This window comes from Nerophis lumbriciformis, linkage group LG08, assembly GCF_033978685.3.
Source record: "Nerophis lumbriciformis linkage group LG08, RoL_Nlum_v2.1, whole genome shotgun sequence".
NCBI lineage: Eukaryota > Metazoa > Chordata > Actinopteri > Syngnathiformes > Syngnathidae > Nerophis > Nerophis lumbriciformis.
The window spans coordinates 7,432,486-7,449,530 of NC_084555.2; the positions used below are offsets into that span (position 1 = coordinate 7,432,486).

Consider the following 17,045-nt stretch of genomic DNA (forward strand, 5'->3'; position numbering starts at 1 on the left):
AGCCAATCTTATTTAGCTGACTAATGTTTGCTACCCCGGTAGAGTTGCGCATTAGTGAATGTCTCTGGATATGTACCTTAACTTCCATGTTGTTCATCTTTGGTTGAGTCTGAATCAGCAGTGCCTCTGCTGGTTGCATCCAGGTAGTGTACTGCTTTTTAATTGCTACAAGGTCCCATTAATCAACAACCCCCCTGTTCTCATTGAGTCGATTCCAATGAGCTCTGTCAAACAAATTATATTAAGCTGCCAAAGAGAAACGAACAGCTGTAGTCAGTCGGTTAACAGATCGTGGCCTTGTCAAGTTAAGACATTCTGGAACCTTTCTCAATCAACTAACAGAATATTTAGGTGAATGTATGTATAGTATATATTAAATCTCACCCTCTTCCTGCTCTGAGCATGTAAATTACGCACCACGTAACACATATTCACTTGCATTAGTTATGTTTGTTGTCAGCTAATTGCAATTTTTTTTTTGTCCTGTCCAGCCATTCAGGAAAATCATATCGTACAGATTTACTTTACAAAAGAGAAGTGTGGGATACTTCTCTTGTTGCCTTATTTGTATTTGACTTTATTAAATGGATTTATATTAATGTTTGGCGCAGGCAGACCGGAACAGGAAGGGACAGAAACAACAACAACAACAAAAACAGAACAACATCAGTAAATACAATATGTACAAATATGATATGAAAAGTAATAGCAGACAAGCAGTTAGTGAAGTAAATATTAACATAGAAATGACAATGAACATTATTGCACTACAAATGGAGCAATACAAATAACAATAGAAATATCACTATTGATAATGAATAATAATAATAATTACCTATTATATCAACAATACAATTGCTTCAAATGCAATTAGACATATATGTAATGATAACTTGAATTACAAAAGAAGGCTGACAAATAGAGGGGAAGAAGGAGAAGCGAACTGTATTAACCTTGTAGATTGTTATAGTATCTATAGGTTAAGCTTTGTCAGTGTGCCGTGCTTTAACCAGTTTCCACTAAGGAAACAGTGTTAATATATATGTTTCATGTTTCTTGTTTCATCAATTGGAAATGGAAGGCTAAAAAGACAGATAACTGCATTGTTTGATGATAAATAGAGCACATCATATTTGATAGATTTTTAATTCCATGTAAGCCTCGAGCAGGGGAGATAGGGAGCAAATAGTTCTGCTTTAAATGACTAATTTTTAATCAACAACAAATGGGATTGTGTGGTTGTGATGATCTTTGGCCTTGTTTCTAAATTTATTTCAGAATCAAAGAAGTTTCTGATGTAATGCTAACCGACTCTATAGAAGAAATACTAACTGATAATTGCGGCTCCAAGCTCTGCCAAGGGTGTGGAATGCAGGTGAGCAAAGGTTGCGAAGCTCCAAAGGGATAGGTACTATGAGAGAGACATTGGCCTTTTGGAGCACAAACCCAACCATGTGTCAAAGGTGGACATCCGGCATTTTTAGCTGCTCTCAGATGTTCTTCTTTAATGTGTTACCAAGAGTCTCGGCCAAAAAAAAAAATAACGCTGCTCTCAGCACACCCTAACCTTTGTCATTTCCGGTGGCCTAATGGTGCGTTATCTAATCAGGGCAACATCTGACTCCAGGTGAAGAGGCAGGGAAGGCCACGGGGGTGGTGAGCAAGCAGAAAATGGAACAAGAAACGTGCGTTTAGGATTTAGGATTCATAATTTTTTTCCAGTCTCTTCATTACACTGTTACTGCACAGTCATACTTATGAACGTGGTTGTAGCATTTACTTGCTTAACATGAAAGAAATCCACATTTATTTTTTGTCAACATAGTCCTCATGTTATTGATTTCTTCTTTGACCGGCTTCAAGGGTACAGTTTGAAAATCAGCAGTATTTGACCCTAGTGCGATATAGACAAAAATATATATTCGGGTATAGGTAATTTTATATACTGATAACGGTATGTATCACAATACAATTCACATATATATATATATATATATATATATATATACATATATATGTATATATACAGGTATATATATATATATATATATATTTTTATTTATATTTTTATTTTTATTTTATTTTTTTTATTACATATAATCACACCTGAAATGAATGACAATTCTGCTTATATTTTCCCAATTTGTTTGTAAAGCATATATTTTATACATAAAAGGGCCAAAACAATGATTTTGAGGTAATGTTTTTTTTGTCACATTTCATCACTGTCTCTGTACTGTTCTTCATGTCAAGTGATAGAAAATAATAGCCGTGTTGAGTTCATTAGCTGCACGTTTTGCAGATTAGCCTATTGTTGTTTGGTTGGTGTCTGACTTTTTTATTCCAAACAAAAGAGTTCCTCTTTCCTCTGGCACCAATTCCTCTTCAAATTGTGTTGGTTTAACTTCCATTGTGCTTTCCCGTCACATTGTTGACATGCATGCTCCTGTCGGCCCTCACCCTAAAATTTTAAGTGACGTAAAAATGCCTCCACAAAAGATTGTTTCTGCAGTTACATTAGCCCCAGCCCAGGCGTAAAATTTCAATTCCAAATAAATAATACATAAAAGACAACATACATTTTTATGTTTTACTACGATATAATATTGCATTAGTTGGAGCTTGAACAAATGATCAGTCACCCTCCATATTCAGTTAGAAAAGCTTACACTACATGTATTTGATCGTGGCGCCACAGCAACATAAACGCTGCCACACCATCAAAATGAGGTGTTTTTTTTATATTAAAAACATTTTTTTCACATTAAAACAAATTTAAGTAATATATTGTTTGTATGGATATTCTGTATATGATCTATTATTTATAAATGCTTTCATTTTCTCAAAAATCGACAGTGCGCTTTATAACCCGGTGCGCCTAACGTATTAATTCTGGTTGTGCTTACTGACCTGGAAGATATTTTATTTGGTATATGATGTAATTATACTGTGTGACCGGTAGATGGCAGTCACACATAAGAGACACGTGTGGACTGCAAGATGACGCTAGCAAGCAAGCCCAAAACTTTTTTGTTTTATTGAGAATATAGAACATTACACACAGCGCTCAAAAATATGTCAAAATGTTTTAATACGACTTTGGTATGCTTCAAAGCCACACCGCTTGATGGATTGTTGGCACATTACGGCTACCGTAGTCATACGTATTGTCATCTCAGGACATTCAATAGATTGCAACTGGACTGCTTGGTTTGTATTAGAACACGTTTCGCCGCTCATTCGAGTAGGCTTCATCAGTTCAAGCTCATTGACTTAGATTGGTCAGGTCTAAGTCTAGAATGGGTATTATGTCTATGAGAACATTCACAGACGTCTCATATGTATTGTGTTTTGACATGCGGGTATTATTATGGTGTGTGTATAAGGACCCCAAAATGGCGCATATCCGAAGACATATCTGGCTTTTTGTTTCGCAATATTATGCAAAACCAACTTTTCTTACCTGATGTATATTTGGGATCTGCATAAGTCCAGCAAATTTGCGCGCGTCCGCCATTGTAGCCCGCGCTGTAGTCAATGAGCTCTTTTTCTCTATCCTTCTGTTGTGGGGCATTCATTGTCCCTTTTGCCATTTCTAATACAAAGTAGCGCACAGTTCCAATGTATATCTTTCAGCAGTCTCGCTCTGGCTGCGCTAAAAAAAAGATCGCCCATAAAACGGTGTATCGAGAAGAGAGAGAGAAAGCGGCTTGAGGATAGTCTGTAAAACATAAACTATGCAACATTTTGACCAAATAACCACCGTTACATGTCATGTAGAACACAAGGAAGTGTTTTAAATGTAGGGGGGAAAAAAATCATAATATCACCCCTTTAATGCACCTTTTAATCCGGTGCTCCTTTTGAATGAATATAGACCTGAATAGACCGCTCATGCCCTATGGTCTGAAAAATGTGGCACTATTGGCCATAATAGGTTTGAAAAACATCTGAAATATCATAAAAATGTTCCTCTATGGTTTAATAAATAAATGAAAAATACATGCAAAAGTAAGGAGAGAAAGTTCAAATGAAAGTTACTGTAAATTAATTAATGCATTTCTTGTTCAAGTCTGTAAACGACCCTAATTTTGACATTGCTACCGACTAGGGTTGTCCCAAAACCAATACATTGGTATCGGTACCAATATGTATACCGATGCTTTTCCAAATAAAGGGAACTATGAAAAAGTGTCAATTTTGGCTTTATTTTAACATTAAATCTTACAATACAATAAACATATGTTTCCTTTTGCACTCAGAACAATTTTAGAAGGTTAAAATATATATTAAATGGCGTTAAATCAATCAATCAATCAATCAATCAATCTTTATTTATATAGCCCTAAATCACAAGTGTCTCAAAGGGCTGCACAAGCCACAACGACATCCTCACAATATATTGTGTTTTTCTTGTTGCACTCAAAGATCAATTTACAATTTTCCATATTACATATAGTCTGCCATAATCAAGGATTAGATTAGAATATAATAAAAAAGCTTTATTTACATTATATTAAATGCTTCATGATTTATGGTTGCCAATCCTGGTCTGTGCTTTAAGACAAATACAATAATAAGTACTAAAGTACTAAAACAAAAATATGGATAAATGTACCCAGATAAGCCATATGTAGTATGTACACATTTGTTAAAGATAAAACACAAATTTTAGCAATTTGTTACCAAATTCAGTCATTTTCCTTTTGCATCAATCCAAGCAGCTGTGTGCGTGTCGACGTAACTACATGTTATGTGTCTACATGTTATGTATCTACATGTTATGTATCTACATGTGCACAACAGGGTTTACTTATGAGCGTACAGTATGTGTTTGTGAGAACTCTATGCCGTTTGCCGATGCTTCTTCAAACCTCGATTTGGACGTGTGTTTTGGAGTGTGCATGTTGTCACATTCCAAAAAATGCACGTTAGCTTCATTGGAGACTAAATTGTCCAAAGGTATGAATGTGAGCGTGAATGATTGTTTGTCTCTCTGTGCCCTGCAATTGGTCCTGTTCATTTTCATTAGCACATCAATAAACTGGTCTTTTTTTACGTTAGCATTAAGCTAGCTGCATTAGAGCCAACCTTTATCCTGTATAATTGCATTGCTTTTTTACGTTTATTGCTTGGATTCACATGACGTCACGTCCGACTCATGTCTGGCACATTGAATGGGCGCGGTGGACAAGCCAGCGTCTGTTCTCAATGGGTCGTGGCGCCATTGAGCCTAAAAGTGACTTATGCTTGCGTTGTTTTCGACTGTTCAAAGTGAACTGTTCAAATTGCAAGATGGATTAACGTTTCTTAAGAGTCCTTCAAGCGGTACACAAAAAGGGCAGAAGAGTGCAAGATTTTATCGAACGACGACGATGAGAAAAGTCCAAGGGAGCAGTCGAAGAACGCACGAGTATGCAGTGATCACTTCGTTAAAAGTTTGTTTGATATACTTTTAACATTTAGTGTTTCCCATTTAAGTATTATCTTGAGATTATTTGTTTTTCTTAAACATATTTTAGCTACGAGTGTTTCGTAAAGCACCAACTCGGCAAGACAGCAAATTTGAGCAAAACCTAAGAGTTAAGCTTCTGCCAAAGGCAGCAATCAACAATGAAGCTTTCAGCACATAAACAATGTTGACATCTATAGTTATGTTTTGATAAAGACGAAAAAAACACGCAAACTTGTAAACGACGCGTGCAACAACAACAACAAACATGGCAGTAGACGCAAAGATAAACCATGAAATGCAACCTTACTCGAGCTAAAAAGACGTATAATCCATCCGGTAGAGTCTTAATGCTAATTTCCTTGACCCAGCTACACACAAAGAAGTTGTAGACCTCCATGCTTTTCCAAGTTTTAATCTGTTTTGTCATGTAGAATGATGTCTGGAGCACCACGTAGTATCATAGTTCAATATGTCTGGGAACGCGACCAAAGGGTAATCCTCGATATCACTTGACAAATTTGTTTTTTTAAGTATAGGGATCTATTCCATTGCATAGTTGGATTGTTTTCAGATAGTTCTTGCCCTGCTTGTTCTACAACAGCCATCTAAGCTCAGTTGACCACCACCGGTTTTCACTTTCAAGAAGAAGTCACGTCACGGAATACAAGCAATACCAAACTGTATTATTTATTTACATGATTCCTATATCTATGGCCACTTCATGTATGTATGTAATGTAGTTTCCTTGATTTGCTTAGTTTTACGGTGACTTCATTGTGAAGAATATCAATAAACCACCTTATTAATTTTTTCATCTCCGAAAGACACGCGGTAGAAATGGATGGATGGATAATTCAAAAGACTATTTACATACTTGGCAAATTCCAACATTCAGGGTAGGCAGAATATAGTGGAGCTTGGGCTACCTTTACAATAAGCAGCATCAATTGAAAAATAGAGCAAAACAATAAAAGAAAAAGTATATCTCATTACAAATAACTAATAACAGATTTGTTTCTAAATATATGTAAAACATTTGTTTAGCCTTTAAAAAAAAATGCAACGATTCATAGCCAATCAAATTAATAAGTGATGTCATAAATATGTGACTTCATATTGACCACGACCCACTGCCACCTGCAGTATATACTGCCAATCTGGGGGAAACCATTATTACTATTCATGTAAAGCAATTGCAGTCTATCACAGAATATAGTGTTCTCTCGGTTATCGTAGGTGTTAAGTTCCGGACCCATTTGTTGTAGGGGAATTTCCGTAAAATAGGGGCGCTATTTAATTTTATGACTTTTACAAATATGTTATATTTATTTAACGCATTACAAGACCTCCACACACAATTATAAACACTTCCTGTACACTTCATACACTCTAAAAAAACATACATTTTCCATACAAATTAAATGGGTTCTCTAATCTCAATGTACTCAGTGATTCCTTAAAATCTGCAATGCGCTGAGACCGCGATAAGTGAACGACGTAGTGGCAAGGGAACACTAAATAGTTAATCTCTATGTGAATCTTTGACTTTGCTGCTTTTATATTCTGTTTTTAGCCCGCTTTTTAAGACGGGACATTCTTTTAACAGCTTTGAGTACCAATCCTCGACATGTATCGTTGTCTCCACCAAGCAAAAAGCAGTTTTGTATGTCCTGGCACCATCATTTTAATTTATTATGAACTTTTTCCCACATTCTTTAGTGGTTTGTTTTGTATGCGTTACTAACACCTATAGGTACAACTAAATATTTAACACATTTTTAATGTTGTTTTCATGCGTAATATTTCTTGAAAATAATAACCCCTCTTTTTTTTTTCCAGTGACAGTTATGCGCGTGTGAGAGCAGTGGTCATGACGCGGGATGACTCCAGCGGTGGGTGGCTTCCCTTGGGCGGCGGAGGCCTTAGCTGCGTTACCGTCTATAAGGTCAACCGGGTGGAGGACAGCGGCAGCACCCACAGCGGTGGCAACAGAGGGAGCACCGGCAACCTCAGCCCCTGTAGCTCCAGTCCGACTCCAAGCCTCAGTCCCAGCCCTAGTCCCAGTCCAACAGCGGTGGAGTTCTACATAAAAGGCGAGAGGCTCAAAGACAAATTGGTAAGGAACACTCAGTGACGCACACGCACACATTGGACACTAGTAGTTGCTGGTTAAACCGCACTTTGCAAACACCACAGGGTGCTTGGAAACATTCCTTAGAGATTTGGGTCTATATTGACACGATGCCATCAAGCAGCTACTGTGAAATTGCCTGCATCCCAAATAGAAGGAAGGGAGACTTTTGTGCGTATAGGTTGTATTCAGACTTTTGAACGGAAGTGAACAAAGTGTTGGGCCACCAACCAACATGGCTACTGTGCAGTAAACAGAGTATGACCTATCTGAGTAAGCAAAGGGGCCTGCATCTTACCACAAAAAACACAAAAGGCAGATACGAATAAAAAATTTGAACACTGCAATAGAATATATCCCTGTACTTTATCAAAACAAGATTTGTCCTTTTTTTGGATCTCAAGGATTATCCATAGTTCCCAGACATGTCAAACGATCTGGTGCTCCAGATATCATTGTACAGTACAAAAGAGATGAAAACTTGGAAAAGCGTGTGTGTGTGTGTGTGTGGTAATGTGTGTGCGGGCATGTGTGCGGGCGTGTGTGTGTGTGTGTGGTTGGGTCAAGGAAATTGTTTTCAAGACGCTCCTTAATAAATCATGCAATGTTTTTGCTCAAGCAAAGTTACATTTCATGATTTGATTTCGCATCCACAGCCATTGTTGTTGCTTTGTTTTTGTTGTACGTGCCGTTTACTTTTATCAAAATATAACTATAGATTTCAACATTTCGTATGTGCTGAAAGCTTCATTTATGATTGCTGCTTTTATTAAAAGCTCAAATCTTTTAGGTTTTGCTCACATTTTCTTTCTTTTATTTAGACTTGCCGAGTTGGTGCTTTACAAAAGCACTCGTAGCAAAAATGTGTTTCAAGAAATACAAATAATAATAACATTGTACTTAAATGGGAAATATTAAACATGAGTAGTATATCAAACAAACCTTTAACAAAGTGATCACTGCCAACGTGTGCGTTTTTCGACCCTGCTATCTTGAACTGGAGTGCGTCCTCCTTTTCTCGTCTTCTTTCGTGAAATTTTGCACTCTTTCACCATTCTTTTTTACCTCTTGAGAAACGCTTATCCTTTTAGTGATTTGAACGGTTCCGACAGCCTAAAACAATGTAAGCATGAGTACGCGCTTCCCCGGACACATGACAACACTTCCTCATTCGCCGCCACACCTTTCAGGCACGGACGGTATGTTGGCAAACATGGGAAAAACTAACATCAAATCCGAAAAAAGACTTTGAAAACCGCGCTACTGAAACTGGACGTAAACAAAATGCACGCCATTGTGACTGTCTCGAGCATTGTCAGCATGTCTGCAATGTGGACGGAATTTTAATATATTCCAGATATGCCCGTGGACAGCCATCTAGAAAATGTGCAAATATTAAGAGGACAGTGGTGTCTTTTAAGAAGAGAAAGTCCAACTCGAGCAACATCACCAAGAAAGTGTGACGTCATGCTTGCTGCAGCTCGCCTCTTTAGTCAGGGACATCAAGGGACAGAAGTTAAAAGTCTCTAAACATGAGTACATGAGTACACCAGAAGAAGATGCTAGATATTTCGCTAGTTGTTTTAAATTTAAAAAGTCATTAAAAGTCTGTAAACACTTGAAAAAAATCTCAACAAAGTACATTGTACAAAAATCAGCAAAAATTGAAAATGTGGCAAAACGATTTAAAAATATATTTATGTTAATACTAATACATAATAACAGATTTGTTTTAAATGGATGAATATAAACTTTTGAGCCTTTATGCAAATTACTTGATGACATCATGGTGACCACACCCATAACTATGCCCCCACCACCACAGGTATCGTGGCAGTTTAGGGGAAACCCTACCAGCTGTAACACTGACTTCTCTAAAATACAGTATAGTTTAGTCTCATCTCCAGAGTATTCTCCATTGAGAAGATATACTGTAAAATAAATGGTTGCTGAAGTGTGAGGTACTTTTGTGAGGTACTGTGGATCAGGGCTATTAATCTGGTCGTTCAAAAAAATTATTTCAAAACTTGGGGAACAAACATTTGCATTAACAATGTTACCTTGCTGTCAAGCATAGAACACTGGGGTCCAAACTTGCAATATACATTATTGAGGTATTTCTTAAGGCACTTGGGACGGCGTGGCGCAGTAGAAGAATGGCCGTGCGCGACCCGAGGGTCCCTGGTTCAATCCCCACCTAGTACCAACCTCATCATGTCCGTTGTGTCCTGAGCAAGACACTTCACCCTTGCTCCTGATGGGTGCTGGTTAGCGCCTTGCATGGCAGCTCCCTCCATCAGTGTGTGTGAATGTGTGTGTGAATGGGTAAATGTGGAAGTAGTGTCAAAGCGCTTTGAGTACCTTGAAGGTAGAAAAGCGCTATACAAGTACAACCCATTTATCATTTAAGTCCTCTTCTTTTGGGCAGTTACTATTTTTTTTGGTAATGTGATTTATGGAACTAAGGTGTTGCTGCAGCTTGCTTACTTCAGATGCAGTCAGTAGTGATTTGTCCCATCTTTTTTAGTGTTATACTAGTAGTGTTCCTCAAGGTTCTATTTTAGGTCCTCTCTTTTTCATCGTTTGGGCTATTCACCTGGTCACCCAAGAGTTCAGTTCAAAAAATGTGTGAGAGACTCACATTTTTGCATCAGATTCTTAAAAACACAAGAGTGCTGTCATAGCGATAATTAGTCGATCCAGTTTTTTTTGCAGAAGGCCCTTAAAGCAACCACGCATTCCTGTAACTCTAACAAATAAGATAGACAAAAATCAAATGTCTACTGTTGAAGACACTGGTTCTCCGGAATATACAAAATAAGACTAATAGTAGTGGCAAAGGTCCGGCTACCCGATCCTTAGCTTTCTGGGATTGAGTTGAACATCCCTGCTGTAGATAGATACTTCATTGACATCTTAAAAGTGGATCCTATACAGTGTTGGTGGAAAAACTACTGCTACTTTGTTGATTTTCCACGTTAAGTCACCTCCGGTTCCCCAATCCCCCGCACCTTCACTGCTCTCAAACACACTTGAGCAGGAAGCGGTTGTTGGACTTTCCTCCATGGCGCAGGTATCTGAAAATAGGAGCAAACTGTGTGACGCTGTGATGCATGATTACATCATCAGGGAGAAGGGCAGATTACTCAGGAGCTGTGAATGATGGAGGGAAGGATGTGGGAAACGGAGCTTGAAAGGGATGTAGGAGAAAATATATAGTGGAAAACTATACTGACTCATGTAATAAACGCCAAACATTCATGTTTATTCACAAATTGGCATGAATTTTCTTAGATTCTCACAGCCAATTTAGTCATGTGATAGTCACTCATTAGTAAGCTAAGGGTTTCACATTTACAGTAACATAGTTGTGGCTTTCATAAGAACGTTGTGTATGCAAGATTGCATTCGTACGTAGAGACGGTAGAGGTATGACATGTAGCACAACACTATCAGCATCCAAAAGCATGTTCTCTGTTGTTTCGGCCACCTCTCTTTACATAGACATCAATAGGGTGCTCATTTCTTCTTCCGACCGTTGTAGGCTTGTTGACGTTGCAATCCTTTACTCATAATATATTGTACGCAACAATGTTATTTCTGTCTATGAGTCGCCTTCTCCCACACTCAATTTGTGACGTCATCCAGTCTTGCCTCGGAAAAGTTTTGACGCCCTATCTCTCATTGAGCAAGATTTGACTCTGTATTAAAATTATGTTTGAGGTACCCCTTGGTTTTGTCTCCACCCTTCCATAACGTTAAAATGCAAGGTTTAGGATATCCTGTACAATATTAATAGTTTAGAGCAGAGCTATTTAAGTCATTATTTTAAGTGCCACACATGGAAAGACTTTACTCCCTTCTCTGTTGTGTATAGTGCAAGGCTCCTCCATGACCTAAAATGTTTCCTTGACCAAATGGCTAATATAGTCCTACATTGAAACACAAGCAATGGGTTTATATGGGCCAAAAATGCTCTATATGACAGAAGTGCTGTGCTGTTTTTAAAAACCTACTTAAGAAAACACGAGTCAAAGATCCTTAATATCAGAGATCTCGCTGTTGGTGGTGTGTGGGCTAACTGGGCAGTGAAACACTTTGTAAATAACTACATTGAATTATATCTGAATGAGATTCAATTATGGCAATTGTTTTGTTTTTTTCAAAAAATAAAATGCCATAACATTTATTTGACTCTGATATTGTCAAATGAAAAGTTCCCACGATCACTACTGGCAGTTGCAAAAATCAAAGTAAGGTATTAAACTCTCTCACTGAAGACGCTGTCTTGATGGACTATTACTCAGGACAATACAGAGACAAAGAAGAAACTAAACTGATGACAGGTTTTGTTGCTTCCATGCTATTCGTAATTTTGAAATAAAGTTAATGACATCAAAGGCTTTGTTGCAATCCCCGTCCAAGAATAGTTATTTGGCGACTACAAAACCAACTCTAAAGCACATTGCCTGCTACTGGTCGATCGCGGAGGTGGTGTCGGTCGATTGGCAGGCTTTAAAAAAACAATAAACCTAAAAATTAGCGATCTTCAATCTTCACTATGAAGTCACCTTCGTCACTTGATTGACATTCACAGCGCCTGAGAACCTTGTGAGATGACCAATGGCTGCTGCGAGCTCAGTATACAGGGGGGAAAAAACGACAGGCAGGTACGCGACAAATTCAATAGACTGTCTCGCCATACTTGCTGTAAAAGGTGTAAAGACCGACCGCACAGTTCCTGTCTTCACAATAAAAGTTCTGCTCCATCCTGCCAGTGCTAACAAAATAAGGGTCTTGGAAAAGTAGCGCATACAAGCTAGCAAGCTATGGAGTTTGCCTCCAATGTATTTCTTATAAAGTGTATAAAAACGAGTATGTAGACTGGACAAATAAGCTAAAAACCTACTATTTTCATGTGGTATTGGAAAAAGATGAGGACTTTTCTCCCCCCTCCACAATATAAATTCGAACTTAACAGCAACTGTAAATCCTATTTGATTACAATCATCAGAATAAGGTTATACACCAACCTATATTATTGTCTTAAAAAATAAGGGAACCTATATGCATTAAACACGCATGTATTTTTATTAAACACCTTGAACTATCTATCTATCAATATGTATTTATATATATATATATATATATATATACATACATATGTTTGTGTATGTATCTATGTATGTATGTATGTATGTACAGTATGTGTAGTTTCTAAGGACTTACTGCAAAAACACTAGCCCAAGGTTCTACATTAGGTCTGGGTAAAAAATAATGTTTTAATCTATCATGGATTACTATCTTTCACAATTTTCAATATTGACTCACAGTACATGATATCGATACTCTCCTACCTCACCACTTAAAAAATCTTTAAAGAAGCAGCAGCAATATCACAATTTGCTAACGTTAGCTTCCAACAACAAGCCGTCTGGGAATAACAAACGAAACCGAGGGACTTACTAGCATTACCACCCGATTCCCCGCGAGCCATGGAAATACAGCAATGGAGGCTATTGTAACTCTTGTTGGCAAAGATTTACGCCAAATTAGAACCACACTACGTTATGAGCATGCAACGTAAACATCTGACTAAACTTGTTTTGATTATTTATAATATTTGTCACTGAGAGTCTTGTAAGATGACCGCTCATGAAAAAAAGTGTAAAAATAGGAATTAGCATGTCACTAAACATGAAGTACACGTTTGTTACTTATGGACTAAGTACATCATATAAAAAGATGATTCTTAGTTTTTATTTTTATAATTAGGGTCCAATAAGCCCAAATAGCAAAGAGAAATAAAAAAAACATGTAAACAAACAGCTCGGGCCTTAAGAGGTTAAAAGTGCGGATCGAATCGAATCGTGCTTAATCAATTTATAATCATATGAGTCTAAAATCGAATTGATTTAGGAAATTGGTCATGATATCCAGCCTTATATGATAGTTATCTGCTGTTATCAGGATCTTGCTACAAAAATCCCAAATTTTGAACTGAACTTGTGTGCTGGTTTGATATCAAGGCCCTCGGGCCACCTGTTGATTAAGCCTGGTTTAGAGTCACAGTCTCCTTTTTTAGTGACCTGATGTAAAAATGATCCACTGGATGCTGTGGGGATAATAAAAGACTAAATTAGTTGTGAAAGTGCAGTGACGTCAGAGCACTGTGGCAAACACTGTGACGTAGAGACTCTTGTGGCCTTTTAATGCTTTGACATTGGCGACTCGAGGCTGCCTGATGTCTAACATCGCCTTTGACTGGGAACATTTTATGTGTTTTGTGTTCAAGGCCTTGTGAGTGCTTTACTGTGCTAGTGTACAAATGTGTGTGTGTGTGTGTGGCACAGGAAAGGGTGTGACGGGAATGCTATAGTACAGGCCTGGGCATACACATGGCTCAGAGACCCCGACGACTGTTCTGGGAAGTGGTAAAACACCCCGCTTGTCGCCAACGTCTACCCGCTCTCCACCCCCAGTCGCCACAACAAACACATGGCCATATGTAGGTCTGTCAGGATGCCACCCAGTGCCAGAGTGCCTGGCATCGACCGCAGCGCTCTGATGACTGTTTGAGGGCATTAGAGCGATGAGTCCAAGAAAAATAACAACCGCAGACAATCCCACAAACGACTAATGTTACTCATACGAGCCACTCAAGCATGACATTATCTGTTCTTGTTGTAAACCATCAGCGGGTTGACTATACAAGTCAATGAAATACTGTAATTACATCTCCCAAGGAAGTTGTTTGCTTTGGTGTGGGTTTCTCAGTTTGTGTGCAACTTCCTGGTTACTGTTTCAGAAATATCTACACTAAAGGACAGGTTTTTTATTAACACCTGGAAATCAGAGCAAATCGGAATCCTCTTTATTCATCGAGTATGTTTAAACACTAGGGGTGTAACGGTATTGTAGATGCTGCGGTATTTCAGTTTCAAAGTCTTTAAAATAATACCATGTCACCTGAATGTATCAAAGAAAAACTTGGTGTGTAGTTTTTTTTCCAGCGCTTTAGCATAGGCCCGGTCTGAACATAAACTACATCTCCCAGAATCCTCTGCGTAGTGCAGGGCGCCAAGGTGGGGGCGTGGAACGCCGTAAGCAGGAAGTGAAGTATGTTCGTAGTCGATGAGAGGAATTGATTTTGTTTACATTTCCTGAAAAATGACATCAAAATCCATCCATAACTATTTGAGTTATGTTGCTAACCAACAGACAAACAAACGCTAGCAAAAACATAACCTCTTTCAGAGTTTCTCCTAGATTGCCACTATATACGTGGTGGTGGGGGCGTGGCCAGGGACGTGGTCAATGTGACATCATCATATATATGACATGATCATTTTGATTTGCAATGATGTATATGTTTAAAAAAAAAAAAGGCTGAACAAATGTTTTATGTATATTTAAAAACAAATATTAGTGTTATTAGTTATTAATAATAACATTAACATTTAGCATTCTTTTCCTATAAAAATCAGCTTTAAAGGGGAACATTATCACAATTTCAGAAGGGTTAAAACCATTAAAAATCAGTTCCCAGTGGCTTATTTTATTTTTCGAAGTTTTCTTAAAAATTTTACCCATCACGCAATATCCCTAAAAAAAGCTTCAAAGTGCCTGATTTTAACCATCGTTATATACACCCGTCCATTTTCCTGTGACGTCACACAGTGATGCCAATACAAACAAACATGGCGGATAGAACAGCAAGGGAAAGCGACATTAGCTCGGATTCGGACTCGGATTTCAGCGTCTTAAGCGATTCAACAGATTACGCATGTATTGAAACGGATGGTTGTAGTGTGGAGGCAGGCAGCGAAAACGAAATTGAAGAAGAAACTGAACCTATTGAGCCATATCGGTTTGAACCGTATGCAAGCGAAACCGACGGAAACGACACGACAGCCAGCGACACGGGAGAAAGCGAGGACGAATTCGGCGATCGCCTTCTAACCAACGATTGGTATGTGTTTGTTTGGCATTAAGGAAACTAACAACTATGAACTAGGTTTACAGCATATGAAATAAATTTGGCAACAACATGCACTTTGAGAGTGCAGACAGCCCAGTTTTCATCAATTAATATATTCTGTAGACATACCCTCATCCGCTCTCTTTTCCTGAAAGCTGATCTGTCCAGTTTTGGAGTTGATGTCAGCAGGCCAGGGAAGCTAGGGTCGATATTCTTCTATGCCATCTCTGTCGTAGCATAGCTTTCGTCGGTAAAGTGTGCGGAACAAACGTCCAATTTCTTGCCACTTTCGCATCTTTGGGCCACTGGTGCAACTTGAATCCGTCCCTGTTCGTGTTGTTACACCCTCCGACAACACACCGACGGAAAATAACAGAGTTGATTTGACTCGGTGTTTGTAATGTGTTTGAGAAAATGGCGGATTGCTTCCCGATGTGACGTCACGTTGTGACGTCATCGCTCCCAGAGCGAATAATAGAAAGGCGTTTAATTCGCCAAAATTCACCCATTTAGAGTTCGGAAATCGGTTAAAAAAAGATATGGTCTTTTTTCTACAACATCAAGGTATATATTGACGCTTACATAGGTCTGGTGATAATGTTCCCCTTTAACACAAGGAATTTGACTTGGTAGACCTTGCTTTCTTTGTTCAATGCAGTTTCAATTGTTGCTGCATATTGTAAAAGGTAACGCAGGCTACACTATATTCTGCCCTCCCTGAATGTTGCAATTTAGTTTGCCAAATATGTAAACATTCCTTTGAATTAGATTTGAGAAAAAAAATTGGGATGTTGTTGATATTTTTCTCAATGAAGTCACTGTAAAACTAACAACACTAAGGCAAGTAGATTATATATACACATGAAGTGCACGTACATGTAAGAATCACGTTAGATTAATAATATAATTTGGAATCTACTGGGAAAAAACCAACACAATTATGCGTGTTGAAGGTTGAGCTGTAATGCCGTTAGCTTAATCCTAATGTACAATGGACTAGCTCATTGACAAACCAACTCAAACCAGCATGGCCAATTGCAGGGTACAGATGGCCAAACATTCACACTAACATTCATATTTATGGACAATTTACAGTCTCCAATGAACCTAAAATACATATTTTTGGAATTTGGGAGGAAACCGGAGTGCCCGGAGACAACCAAAGCGCGCACGGGGACATATGCACACCCCACACAGAGACGTCCAAACAGAGGTTCAAAGAAGCACACGGCGTAAAGTAGGCATTATTGTTGGTACTAATGTCAAAAGGATAAAGGTAGTTTACACCGGCTTGAACAAGACATGCATTAATGATCTTAAAACACCTTTCTCTTCAACGTTCTCTCCTTACTTTTATCAATCCGTTTCGGTGTGCGACCAGCTGACGCGCTTCTGACGGGCGATTTAGAGAATTATTTTTGTTAAACAAAGCAATGAGGAAGGTTTTTATGTTATTTGAGCTGTTTTTTAAACTTATT

General features: G+C 38.3%; 1 protein-coding gene across 1 annotated transcript in view; it reads left to right on the forward strand.

Annotated features, from left to right (window-relative positions):
- The window catches only part of spred1 (sprouty related EVH1 domain containing 1), an 89,102-nt gene that overhangs the window by 24,285 nt on the left and 47,772 nt on the right, over positions 1 to 17,045 (forward strand). The window contains exon 2 of the mRNA XM_061968187.2: positions 7,295 to 7,571. Coding sequence (XP_061824171.1) covers positions 7,295 to 7,571 — 277 coding nt within the window. The remainder of the gene's footprint in view (positions 1 to 7,294; positions 7,572 to 17,045) is intronic.